The 12,965-nt window shown below is 40.0% G+C and overlaps 1 protein-coding gene across 4 annotated transcripts in view; it reads left to right on the top strand.

The window, feature by feature from the left end:
- Positions 1 to 11,370, top strand: part of GLCE (glucuronic acid epimerase) — a 114,415-nt gene extending 103,045 nt beyond the window's left edge. For all 4 annotated transcript variants that reach the window (XM_019441640.2, XM_019441641.2, XM_019441642.2 and 1 more), the window contains 2 exons: positions 1,271 to 1,516; positions 7,384 to 11,370. In XM_019441640.2, the coding sequence (XP_019297185.1) occupies positions 1,271 to 1,516; positions 7,384 to 8,408 (1,271 nt within the window). In that variant the 3' untranslated portion in view covers positions 8,409 to 11,370. The remainder of the gene's footprint in view (positions 1 to 1,270; positions 1,517 to 7,383) is intronic.
- Positions 11,371 to 12,965: the final 1,595 nt, after the last annotated feature.

Below are 12,965 nucleotides of genomic sequence, written 5' to 3'. Positions count from 1 at the left end.
CAATTTGGTTATCTTTCATTTTACTTATGATTTGTTAGTTTTGGAAGTTTTTAGTTTCATTTACTAAACTTACAGACTTTTTTTTTTTTACTTTTATGGTTAGAAAGTCATTGCCACATTGTGGTCAGCTGTTCATCTGTATTTTCTCTTAATAGTTTTATTAGGGTTTTGGTTTTTTACATTAAGCTTTTTAGGCCAGCTTAATTGATTTATATTTTGGTAAATGGTACAAAGTCAGGGTATAATTTCAGACTCTTCCCCTCACATGTATTGAATAATCTTTTGTCCCCACCAATTCATGATGCAGTCTTTATATTAAAAGCATATCTGTAGCCTAGGTTTCTTAGCCCTTATAGCTCCTAATTCCTTAAACTGTTTTGAAACTACATCACACATACAGTTTTGTAGGTTCTTGGTTTCTGCTATGTCCATCTGATGTTGATCAAATTATTTTAGAACTACAGAAAGGAGTTTATTTCTAAACACATAGACCATGAGGCAGCAATACAATATTCTGTGCAATGTGGCATTATTGTATTCCCCGTGTAAAATTACTAAAATAAACACTAATAAACATCTCAAAGTTTTGCTTAGAACTTTACAAGAAGAGATCATCCATTAATGAATTATGTCAGAAATCTCTGGTTAGATATACAACTTTAACTCATTTAAAAAACACGCCTCATTCTCAAAAGTCACATTTTGACATGCCGGATATGAAGAAGAATTGCAAACTGCGTTTATACTTGAAGTTGCCTGGTCATACCCGGCTCCTTAAGCAAATACTTCAACCATCAGCTGATATAGTTAGACCACATCTTAACATTGGAGAGAGAGAGGAGTAGGTTACTAACTTGAATGTGAAGTACAAACATGTAAGAAAATTTCAGAGTTAATATTTTAGGATAAACCTGTGGTAACATTATCTACATGTATTGAAATTGTACAAAATACGAATGTATGAAACGGGGTTTTGAAAACGGGACGTCTGTAGCTCTGTAAAACATCAGTTCTTAAAGGGTTTTCTACCACACTGCATTGCTGTCTGTCAAATACTGAACAAGAGTGAATAAGCCTCAATTTTGTTTTTCATGTCTGATTGCCTCATTAACTAGTTTTTTAATCATTATGAAAGTAGCGTAATACCAAAGCATTAAAGCTGCCGATAACCCTGTAACGTGCCCCAGAGGTAAAGCAGTGGAGAGCGTTGTTCAGAATACGCTTGGAAATGTCCAGATGTGGTTATTTATTTAGTCTCTCTATTTTGTAGGTGTACCTTTATCTACACAATGGGGACCTCAAGGCTATTTCTACCCAATCCAGATTGCACAATATGGGTTGAGTCATTACAGCAAGAATCTAACTGAGAAACCCCCTCATGTAGAGGTATATGAAACAGCAGAAGACAGAGACAGAAACAGCAAGCCGAATGACTGGACTGTGCCAAAGGGCTGCTTTATGGCTAGTGTGGCTGATAAGTCTAGATTCACCAATGTTAAGCAGTTCATTACTCCAGGTAAGTGATGATTATTATATGTGTCTGCTAATTTTATGTTGATTTATGGTACCTGATAACTCCTTTAAAATTGCTTTTATGGTTTTAAAAAGCACATTAGCAGACCCTTTATATTGTATCTATATAAAGAAACATGGTGTCACCCAAGTGAAATCCCTAGAAAAAGAACAGCTAAAAATTCAAGGTTATTAAAAAAAAAAAAAAAAAAAAAAAAAAAAACTGCGTGGAAAACCAAGCCATAGATTGAATATTAAGATCCAGGTTACTACATGGTATGTGTCTCCTTCCAGGGATCTATGTCCCATAGGAATGACCCTCATTGGTTTATTTTAGTATTTCAGTGCAGCATTTATTCTTTAACTTTTAAACTGTTTTGCATTAAGGTAGAAATTTTTCTTTATAGAGAGCCATCCTTTCCTTTGTCTGGTTTTTACCAGCATGGTTTTTTTTTGTTTGTTTTTTTTGTTTTTTTTTTTCAAAATATTATAGCATTAGCAACCAGGCCTGCTTCTCGTATTGAGTTTTGTTAATGTACTAGATTGTCTCAAACTTCATATAAAACCATTTCATTAATAAAAGCATTTATAAAATCAAATTAACTTTATGCAACATTTCCCCTTTTAGTAAGACAGTCTCATTAATTAGGATGTAATGTATTTTTCTCCTCTAATCAATATCCATGAGAATTAATGAGTCGATTACTTAAAAAGACAATGAAATAATTTCAGTTAGCACCTCAGGCTTAATTCTCTATGGGGGAAATGTTGTCAAGAACAGAACTGATTCCCCCCTCCCACCAACCTTGCAGTCGGTAAATAAAACGAGAGAAAAGGTTATAAGACCTCTTCTGTATTCTCTCCTTGTCCTTTATTGATGACTGTGTAATTCACAGACCTTGAAAGCCACAATACAAATCTACTCATTCTAGATGACCTTAAGTAATGGATTTATGAGTGCTTAATGCAGTGCAAATAATGAATGACCTTTAGTTTTTATTGTGACTAGAACTTCTTTTCTCCTATGGTATTCTGTGATACTCCAGTACACAGAGCATCTCTGCTTATTGTAAAACCACAGGCTTGACTGGTGAGAAAGTACATGGAGATGTTCAAGAGTATTTAGCTTGTGATACCAAAGAGGTTATTGTAGCAGGAAATGATTAGACTAAGCAAAAGGACATTTGTTTTTGTATGTACCCAAGGAGCTTACTTTTGCACTAATTAATAATGTTGTCTGGATTAGGGTGAGAAACAGCTCTCATCTTGATCTCAAATGTTGAGAAGTTGTCTAGAGTGGTCTTTTGAACTCTATTCTATTTAGAGCAGTAGATTTCATTGCTCACTTTGGATGCCCTGGGTGATACAAAAGATAAGTCTCCTCATACTGTGTGAGGGACCCTCACGTCAGCTCTTCATTCTGCAGCCCGTAGCTAGAGATAGAACTGCTTCCTAAGGTGGTTTTCATTCTATGGGGGGAGGGAACTCTGGGACACTCTGTCAGTGGCACACAAGCTACTCACAGTTGGAACTCCGTGTTGGTGGAGTGTGCTAATTGGGAATGGGGCGCTTGTTTTGCTATCTGGGCATGCGTGGAGGTGTATTTGATCTAGGTTATGAGGGCAAGTGAGTTGGGTTACATGGAAGTTGTTGCTCAGCGCAGGAGAAGGAAATCAAAGCAGTGAGACTGTTGTATTTGAAGCGCAGGATGGGGAGATGAGGCTTTTCAGAGGGTATAGACCTCCTGGGGGATCAATTCAGAGAATCCCTGTTGAGAAGAATTTGGAACTTGTGTATAGAAACATTGGCCTCAATGAGGTGAGTCTCAGAGGACCAGGGGCTGAATGCTGTTGGCCTTTTAGTTTTTCTTTTGGGGCCTTTAATTTTTTTCCTTGAAAGGAAATAAAATTAAAATCCTCTAGAAGAAAGAACCAGAACATGGGTCTACATCATATTTTATTGTTTTGTTTGTTGAATAATGTTTGAGTTCCTCTTCCTAATTTTAAAATTGAATGAACTGAAACTATACCTGTCATACTCCATTAAATTAAATTAGCTTTCCCTTTCCTGATGTACTTTCTTCACTTCATTTGCATGACCTCACTTTCTCCCCTCTCTCTGTGCAGCCATTCTTTCTCAGACTTCTTGTGAGCTTCTCCTGTTCTGCCTGGCCCTTATCTCTCACTGTTCCTCAAGGTTCTGAGTAGGGAGGGCCTCTTCTCACTGAGCTTATTAGTATGTGGATTAAAATTAATGAATGATGATGGTTTGTGTTGTATGTGAAAACATTGATTTAAAGACCATTCTTCAGTGTTTATCATCCTTTTTTGGCCTAAAGGACACATACACCAAGAATAAACACTTCTAGTAACTCCTAGGCTTAACTGCTCAGAGAGAGGATGAGTATGGATTTCAAAAAATGGGAAACCCAGAACTTTCTACTAATAGATTGAAAGTAGGCATCTCTAGGTACAGAATACCTTCAGTAGAGCTCAGACCTCGCCTGCTGTATTTCCAGAGTGGTTGCCACAACCACACTCACATCCCTTTTGCTACCATTTGGATCCTTCCGAGTGGTGTTGACAGGTTATGTAACCACTCTGTATATCTATAAATTGGGAATTAAAAGACTTGGAAGATTGTTGTAAAGACTACCATTTTTTGTTTGATTGATTTATGTTGGGAATTAGGACTTCTTCTCTTCTTCTGTGTGGCTCAGTAGCTCCCTCTGGTGGTGATAGTGTTTTAGGAAAATAGTCTTTTTTTTTTAAAGGTTATATCCCATGACATCAACTAATCTGTTATAGTGAAACATCAGGTAATTTTGGCCATATCATTTCATTAGATTTATATTGATAAAGTGAAAGAAGGGAATTCTGGGAGGAAAATAGATAATTCTTCAGCTTCCTCCCATTTTGGACTTTTTAAATTTTAAAAATTTTTATTATTGTTAAGAAAGAGAGTGCAAGTGGGGGAGGGGCAGAGAGAGAAGGAGATACAATCAGAAACAGGCTCCACGCTCTGAGCCGTCAGCACAGAATCCAATGCAGGGCTTAAACCCACAAATCGTGAGATCATGACCCAAGCCAAAGTCAGTCACTTAACCAACTGAGCCACCCAGGAGCCCCCCCATTTGGACTTCTAAAGATGGATCACTGTTATTCAGTTTCATGAGAATGAATTGGTCATACTTAATAATATTGTCTTATTAATGAGGCATTACCCTAAGAATGAAAAAATAAGCACTCAAGACAGTCTTCTCTGCTGAATATAATTTAAACTTGAGTGATTTGTCAGTCAATTTAGAACCCTGCAGTGTTTTGGGAATGTTGTATTGAGCATCAGATTCCATTTTACCGTAGATGTAGGAAAACAACTAGTAAAGAGAGAGATTGCATGTTGACATTTTTCCAGATAAAATGGATCTTTATTAGAAATATGCTTCTGAAATCCCTTTTTAAAAAGTCACTCAAGACTTTAAGAGACAAAACAGATGAACATAAAGGAAGGGAAACAAAAATAATATAAAAACTGGGAGGGGGACAAAACAGAAGAGACTCATAAATATGGAGAACAAACTGAGGGTTGCTGGAGGGGTTGTGGGAGGGGGGATGGGCTAAATGGGTAAGGGCACTAAGGAATCTACTCCTGAAATCATTGTTGCACTATATGCTAATTTGGATGTAAATTTTAAAAAATAAAAAATAAAGTTAAAAAAAAAAAAGTCACTCAAAGCATCATTTGACATGTAAGTCTATCAAGATGTTCTCATTCCTTATACAATTTCCATGATTGTCTGTTCCATCAAATGAAATAATTAAGAGCCCCGGACCAATTATGTCCACACTGGTAGAGTCCAGTGTTGGGAGAGTTTAACAGCCAGCTCCACATGCTAGGGCTCTCCAGGCTAATTACTCTTGTATACACCATCATCAGTCCACACTTCATCTTTGCCCCTGGTGATATACGGAAGATTTCTTCAAAGGACTCCTCAAAGCAGATCTGATTCTGTAGCTATTTTGAGAGAAATAACTCTTCCAGCGATTATGCTCATGAGGATGCCATTTCCAATACCATTTCTTTTTCATAGTCTTTGATCTTGGGTCCAGGAATCCTGGTTTCTGGTCCCTACTCTACCACGAATTGGCATTTGGCTCTGAGCAAACCTTTTAACCTTGCAAAGCCTCCATATCTTTGTTCCTGAAATGGAAGTAGTAATTCCTGCTCTACCGGCCTCAGATTATTATAAAGATCCTGTGAGATAACACATGGGAGTGTAAATTCATATATAAAATATGCAGTACGTATATTTTTGCTGGTGGTGATGGTCGTGTTGCTGCTGCTCTTTAATATGCTCTGTTTCTTTTCTTGGTAGATCTAGACCAGCCATATTCAGAAAGGCAACTTTTTGGGAGTCAGCTGTCATTGTACTGTAGATACGCAAGAGAAATCTCTTATTTGATGATTTGCCAGATAAAACAGCTGTTACTGTTTTATCAGCCTCCGAAGGCCAGTGGCTTCAGAGTAATAATAATCATAATCACTATCAATTTTTACTTTGTTCCAAGCCACTATCTTTTTTTTTTTTTTAATCCTCACAATTACCTTGCAAAGTATTATTTAACATGCGAACAAACTGAGGTTCAAAGAGTTATATCGTCTTGAACATCTCAAAGCTAGTAGGTGGTAGAGTAACAGTTCAAACAAGGTTTGGTGGGGTTTTAATTCTATGCTTCCCCCTCGACCTCCCCCAGTTTCCCTCCCTTTTTGTGGGCTACATGAACCCATCGCTTAATTTTCAGAAATTTTATTCACAACTCCAGCAGATATCTGGAAGCAAACCTATCATTTTCAGCATCAGTTAGCAGCAGTTAAGAGTGTATATTGTAAAGGGAAGCCTGACTGGTTCAGTTGGCAGAGTGTGCAACTCTTGATCTCTGGGTCGTGACTTTGAGCCCCATGTTGGGCATAGAGATTACTTAAAAATAAACTAAAAAAAAAAAAAAATGTGTATTGTGAAGCCAAACTAGGCAACCTGAGTTTCACATTTTGTACATCAGGCAAGTTACTTAACTTTCCTGTGTCTCAGTTTGTCAACCATAAAGTAAGAGTAATAATAGCACTATTCTTGTTACAAAGATTAAGTGAGTTAAGTCTAGTAAAGCACTGGGGTGCCTGGGTGGCTCAGTCGGTTAAGTGTCCAACTTGGGCTCAGGTCATGAATTCACGGTCTGTGGGTTCAAGCCCCACGTGGGGCTCTGTGCTGACAGCTCAGAGCCTGGAGCCTGCTTCCGATTCTGTGTCTCCCTCTCTCTCTGCCCCTCCCCTGCTTGCACTCTGTCTCTCTCTCTCAAAAATAAAATAAAAACATTAAAAAAAAAAGCGACTAGTAAAGCACTTAGAACATAGTAAATACTTACTAAATGTTAGATTAAAAAATTCATGTGCAGCCATTCTTCTAACGTCTCACAATATTATGTGCTAAGCCTATTTTGGCTATTTTTTCTCTTTATAGAATGGGTATATTAGGGCAGCCATTGATTATCGACCAGCCAGCATTCGATCTAGAAAAGGCAGTTTGATCAACAACACCTTAATCATTTGCTCTTAGCCCGCTAAACTAGACAGGCCTGAAACTCGTGAGCCGTCATGGATGGGCTCATCAATTGTATCATTTGTTTTTGGTTACTTCAGTAAAATGATGATGATGATGATGATGATGATGATGATGATGATGATGATATGGTTAACCAAAATATCGAAATGCTAATTTTGTATGGTTAGTGGTTATCAAGGAGGAATTGTGATTTATTTTTAATACAAAGAGCTTTTATTCTAACCAGTCTCTGTTGGTATATTTTCCCCCTACAGAAACCAGTGAAGGTGTATCCTTGCAACTGGGGAACACAAAAGATTTTATTATTTCATTTGACCTCAAGTTCTTGACAAATGGAAGTGTGTCCGTGGTTCTAGAGACCACAGAAAAGAATCAGCTCTTCACTGTACATTATGTCTCAAATACCCAGCTAATTGCTTTTAAAGAAAGAGACATATACTATGGCATTGGGCCTAGAACTTCGTGGAGCACGGTCACAAGGGACCTGGTCACTGACCTCAGGAAAGGAGTGGGTCTTTCCAACACAAAAGCTGTCAAGCCAACCAAAATCATGCCCAAAAAGGTGGTTAGGTTGATTGCAAAAGGGAAAGGCTTCCTTGACAACATTACCATCTCTACCACAGCCCACATGGCTGCATTCTTCGCTGCCAGCGATTGGCTGGTAAGGAACCAGGATGAGAAAGGTGGCTGGCCAATTATGGTGACCCGTAAGTTAGGGGAGGGGTTCAAGTCTTTAGAGCCAGGGTGGTACTCGGCCATGGCCCAAGGGCAGGCCATTTCTACCTTAGTCAGGGCCTATCTGTTAACAAAAGACCATTTATTCCTCAGTTCAGCTTTAAGGGCAACAGCCCCTTACAAGTTTCTGTCTGAACAGCATGGAGTTAGGGCTGTGTTTATGAATAAACACGACTGGTATGAAGAATATCCCACCACACCTAGCTCTTTCGTTTTAAATGGCTTTATGTATTCTTTAATTGGGCTGTATGACTTAAAAGAAACTGCAGGGGAAAAACTCGGGAAAGAAGCGAGGTCCTTGTATGAGCGTGGTATGGAATCCCTTAAAGCCATGCTCCCCTTGTATGACACCGGGTCAGGAACCATCTATGACCTCCGCCACTTCATGCTCGGCATTGCCCCCAACCTGGCCCGCTGGGACTACCACACCACCCACATCAATCAGCTGCAGCTACTCAGCACCATCGATGAGTCCCCAATCTTCAAAGAGTTTGTCAAGAGGTGGAAAAGCTACCTTAAAGGCAGCAGGGCAAAGCACAACTAGAGCTCAGAACCAAAATCGTCTTTCAGCCTCTGTCATACACAGCTATGGGCTCTACGTCAGCGGAGCATAGGCACATTTTGAAAGGTGGTATACTAGGTTTTTGTGGATTACATCAAAGTGATAAATGAAACCAGTCGTCGGAGATCATTGCATTCTGTGGGTTGGGTGTTTTGAAACCTCGGTGGCCCTTGGAGCAGAAAAGTGTTAGTCGATGGCTGAACAAAGGTGTTTAACTTTGCCTTGCTTATCACCTTCTGCGGTTCCACAGATAGTCCCATCCCTCTGGGTTTGGGAAAGACACTGGTAAGTGGCTGTTAGTGGCCAGCTGTCTAGTGCTTACCTGAAAACTTAGTATGGGCCTCTCTTAAAATGTGACTATTTATGTTTATGTTGGAAGCAAACTTTAAAAAATTATGTGCTGTAATACAGTAAGTGTGTACTCGCAGCCTGAGTAGTGGACTGTGTGCAACTTTTTAAAATGATGTTTCTTTTCTATAGATTAATTTCTGGGCAAATTTCGTGTTGCGTTTGTTGAATTTGTTATATATGGAGAATATTTTGAATGTATGGTTTTCTTGAAACATGTAAATTAAAAACACAGCCAGTGTTCAGGCTTCACAGTTATATAATGTAAGCACAACTAAAATGAAACTTGTTGACTGCACAAGAAATCACAAAAATGTTATTCTGTTTTATGAAACTCGATCTACAATCAGTAAAGATTTGATAATCAGTCTATCCCTCCCCACTCCCCCTGTGATGGTTTCTTTTTGTCACTGTCTAGAATTCTGTATTTCATTTCAGACTACACTTGAGAGTTTTATCTGTTTTGGGAGGACATTTTGGAAATTTTCTTTAAGGAGCTAGTCCCCTCCCGCTGCCCTTACAGGGGTTTTTTTCCCCTCTGTAAAGAAACGTACTCTGTCAGATATTATACACAAGAACCATAGCAGGTTTTTTCCCTTCTTTCAGGTCATTCTTGGTTGTCAACTTTCCAGACCATTGACTCTGCACATCAGTGTTTTTCTTTTGCAATTTTAAATTTAAATTATTTCAGCTATTGGGTAGATGCTACCACATTCGCTGTATGTGTGTAACCAGACCTTTCTTTTGGTGTTCTATCCCACCATACCTCACATAAATAGGTTCACAGCCCTCACACCCTGGGCAGTGTCTGCTAGAGGGCTTCCGGCATTGTCAATATCAAGCGAGGTTGATTTTGCTGTTTTTGTTTTAGTGTGTGACGAACACCAAGTCACTACTGTAACTTACACAGATTGAAATACGAGACCCCACACTTTCAGGAGACTGAGTCTGACAAACACATTGCAATTTGTCTGTGACCTGTATTAAATGCACATCAAGAGCCACGAGGGCACTTGCCCACATACTGCATCTTAAATTGAACTCAGCCTACCAACACAACTTAGAAGTCAGAAAATGTATACATGTGTATGAGTGTAATATAAAGGCAAAGTATACATATTAGTGGCAAAGGGAGCAGGAGCCGAGAAAACAATATAGACCTACACTGAAGACGACATTACAGAAAAGTAAGCTTCAACTCCCAAGTTATGCGGCCACAACTCTATTTTGCCCACAACAGAAGAGCTGCGGGTTATTCAGTTTCCCCCTAGCATTTGACTTTTGGAGTTCTACATTAGATGTCTCAACAAAAATACCTAGACTCCTCTTTTTTTTTTTTTTTTTTTTTTTTAATTTCAGTGCTCAAAAAATAAACTTTCTCCAGTCTGGAAACCCTTTTTACTTCATCTTCTCTGTTATTATCTAGAGCGGTCCAGACTTCTGCCTTGTGTTTGCATACTGGTACTTCAGACTAAGGGAATCAGCAAAAACAGCGTGGTATGCTTCCGTGACAGATACCAGTGCCTTAACGATGTGGCTGTCCTTTTCCACTGAAAAAGGAAAGACATTTTGATCTAGAAATGGCATTGCTGTTTCATTGCTGTTGGTTTCACACTGCCTTCCACGTTGCAACAGCAACTTGATTTTTCTCGTGGTCCCAGAATTTTCTAAGAGGATGAGTTGAACCTGCGACCGCCCCGCCAGCATATACCGGTGGTTCTCAAACTTCAGGGTGCCTCAGCATCACCTGGGAGCTTCCTGAAATTCAGATGCCGGTTACTCACTAAATCTGCCCGTGAAGCATGAGAATCTGCATTTTTGACAAGCATTCGGATAATTCTCATGCAGGTGATCTGCGGGGCAGACGTGGAGGAACACTGCCCAAGACCATCGATTGCGTTTTTGTTCCGAAGCACCTACAGAGTTTTCTAGGGTTTTAAACCATGTGAAACGTTTACTTGTTCTCAGCTTAGAAGAATGGGGAAGATATTTTAGTTTTGTTTTGTTTCTTTTGATTTGTCTTTGTTTCAAGATAATGGGTCTTTGTTTTTTGCATTCATCTTGAGTTAGCTCTGATGTTAAATTAAATCTATTGCCACTTCAGTTGTAAAACCAGCCAAAAGTTTCCACATAAAGGTCAAGTTTGGCCCTTTAGGATTATTGTACATAAAGGCTTCATCCAAAAACCACCCAGTGTCTGTGAGCAAATACAGAAGTGACACACAAGCACAACTTTCCAGATGTGGCAGAGGCCTTTTCTTTGTCGGTGTGCAAACTTTCACTGAAAGCTGCTATTTTCATCCTTGTTGTAATTGTTTTTCTTGTTTCTCCTCCATTGTCCATGTGGGTTAGATGCCATGTGTTAAATATGCAATAAAGTGTTTACAGGACGCCCTTCTGAAGGGCGGTCCTTTGTAAAGCTGTACAGACTTGGCAATTTAAGCACAATGTGCACATGTTAGTTTTCTATACAGCAAAACTGGATTTTTTGCAGATGGAAAGGTATTTTGTTTCTATACAAAGTAAATGGATTGTTTGTGCTTAATGTAAAGCTGCTTTATAAAATTGTAAAATAAAGTTTTTATCTTAAAAGGAATATCTCTGGAGATTTCTTCCTTCTCTAATCTAAGATTTTTTGAGCCCAGCAAGTGGATTTCTGAGGATTTTCTGTTCAACCGGTGACAACTAGGCAGTAAATATTCATCAAAGGTGTATCGGGCCCTTTAAGACAAAGTGGGAAGGGCCTGTCCCGTGGGTCTTACCCCTAGGAGGTTTATTGTACAGGGGGACACAGTGTCCACAGAACAGTTTCAGAAAAGTAAACTGCCAGACTCTGGTTGGTCAGGAAAGGTGTTGTGGAGGAGACAGTGCCTCCCTGGGGGCTTCAGTTCCCGGTGCCGAGTCGAAGAAGAGGAAAGGGCAACGAGCAAAATCAGGGTGCCCTTTGCCATGCTGATTCAGGCTGGTAACCATTTTTGTCTTAGATTTATTTGAAAGTTTGTCCTTCCTGTATTTTCTGCCCTCGCCTCTTCTCCAGAACAATAAGCATTATTGAATCTCCGCCCCTCCCTTCTTCTCAGTAATGATATACCCTCCCCAATACATGTAAAACCAGAGACCAGTCCGGGTTTATGTTGTGTTTCACTGCACATTATCTTTTGGGTTAGACACATTGCACACCGTTTGTATGATGGAGTACCGGTGGATCCCCAAGCAACTTTTCTAGCTGATGGGTGCACAGGCTACGACTCAACATCCTTGGCATCTCTTTTTTCTCTCTCTCATCCTCAGTTGGGAGACAGCCACGGGTTGCAAGCAGTTCTTGGTCTGGATGAGGGCTCAGGCTGCTCTTGCTTTGATTTTGCTATTTAGAGCCAAACTGTTAACCCGTTGGCCATTCTGCTTTAGCACACTAAACCTCTTCTGTTCACCTCCCCCATTGCCCTTGAGCGGGAACAGACCCTCCAAGCCCCAGAGGACTTATTCCACAGTCTGAGGAGCTCGTGTGACCTGAGAATGCCTCCTTCTCCACGGGACCCTGCCAGCCACTGTGCCACGTGACCCTGCTGCCTCGAGCCAGGACTGTGAGACCAGGGGTGAGTCCCTCAAGCTGGGCCCATGAATGTCTGCCCCAGGAATCTGAAATTGGGATGGATTAGAAAACCGAAGTAGATACATCGTGAAACGCAGAGATGAGAACAGAATCTTGTCAGTGCTTCGGGCCCTGGATGCAGTGTGTTTCTGGGGCCTGCTGCGTTTCTCCAGTTCCGTGAGATACCGCTGTCTCCTCAGGATGCATTCCTAATGTGTGCTTGCTTAGGTTGGCCAGATTTGACCTCTGTTCCCTAGAATAACAAACCCTAGTTAATAACATAGTGTCTGCATTACAGAGAAATGTATAATGTAAATTCTACATTACATACATTTCCCCCCAGTCTGGACCACTGTGGTTGCTAGGTTTACCATAACAAAATACCACAGACTTAGTGGCTTAGGCAACAGAAATTTCTTTTCTCACAACTCTGGAGGCTAAAAGTTCAAAATTAAGGTGTCGATAGGTTTGGTTTCTTCTGAGGCCTCTTTCCTTGGCTTGTAGATGGCTGCCTTGCTGTGCCCCTACCTGGTCACCCCCCTGTGTGTTGTCTGTGTCCTATTCTTATAAGGGCACCAGTCGTAGTGAATTAGGGCCCC

Source organism: Panthera pardus, unplaced genomic scaffold, assembly GCF_024362965.1.
Source record: "Panthera pardus isolate Hobbes unplaced genomic scaffold, ASM2436296v1 HiC_scaffold_24, whole genome shotgun sequence".
Taxonomy (NCBI): domain Eukaryota; kingdom Metazoa; phylum Chordata; class Mammalia; order Carnivora; family Felidae; genus Panthera; species Panthera pardus.
Note: the sequence above shows the minus strand (reverse complement) of the source record. Positions and strands in the feature narration are given on the sequence as shown.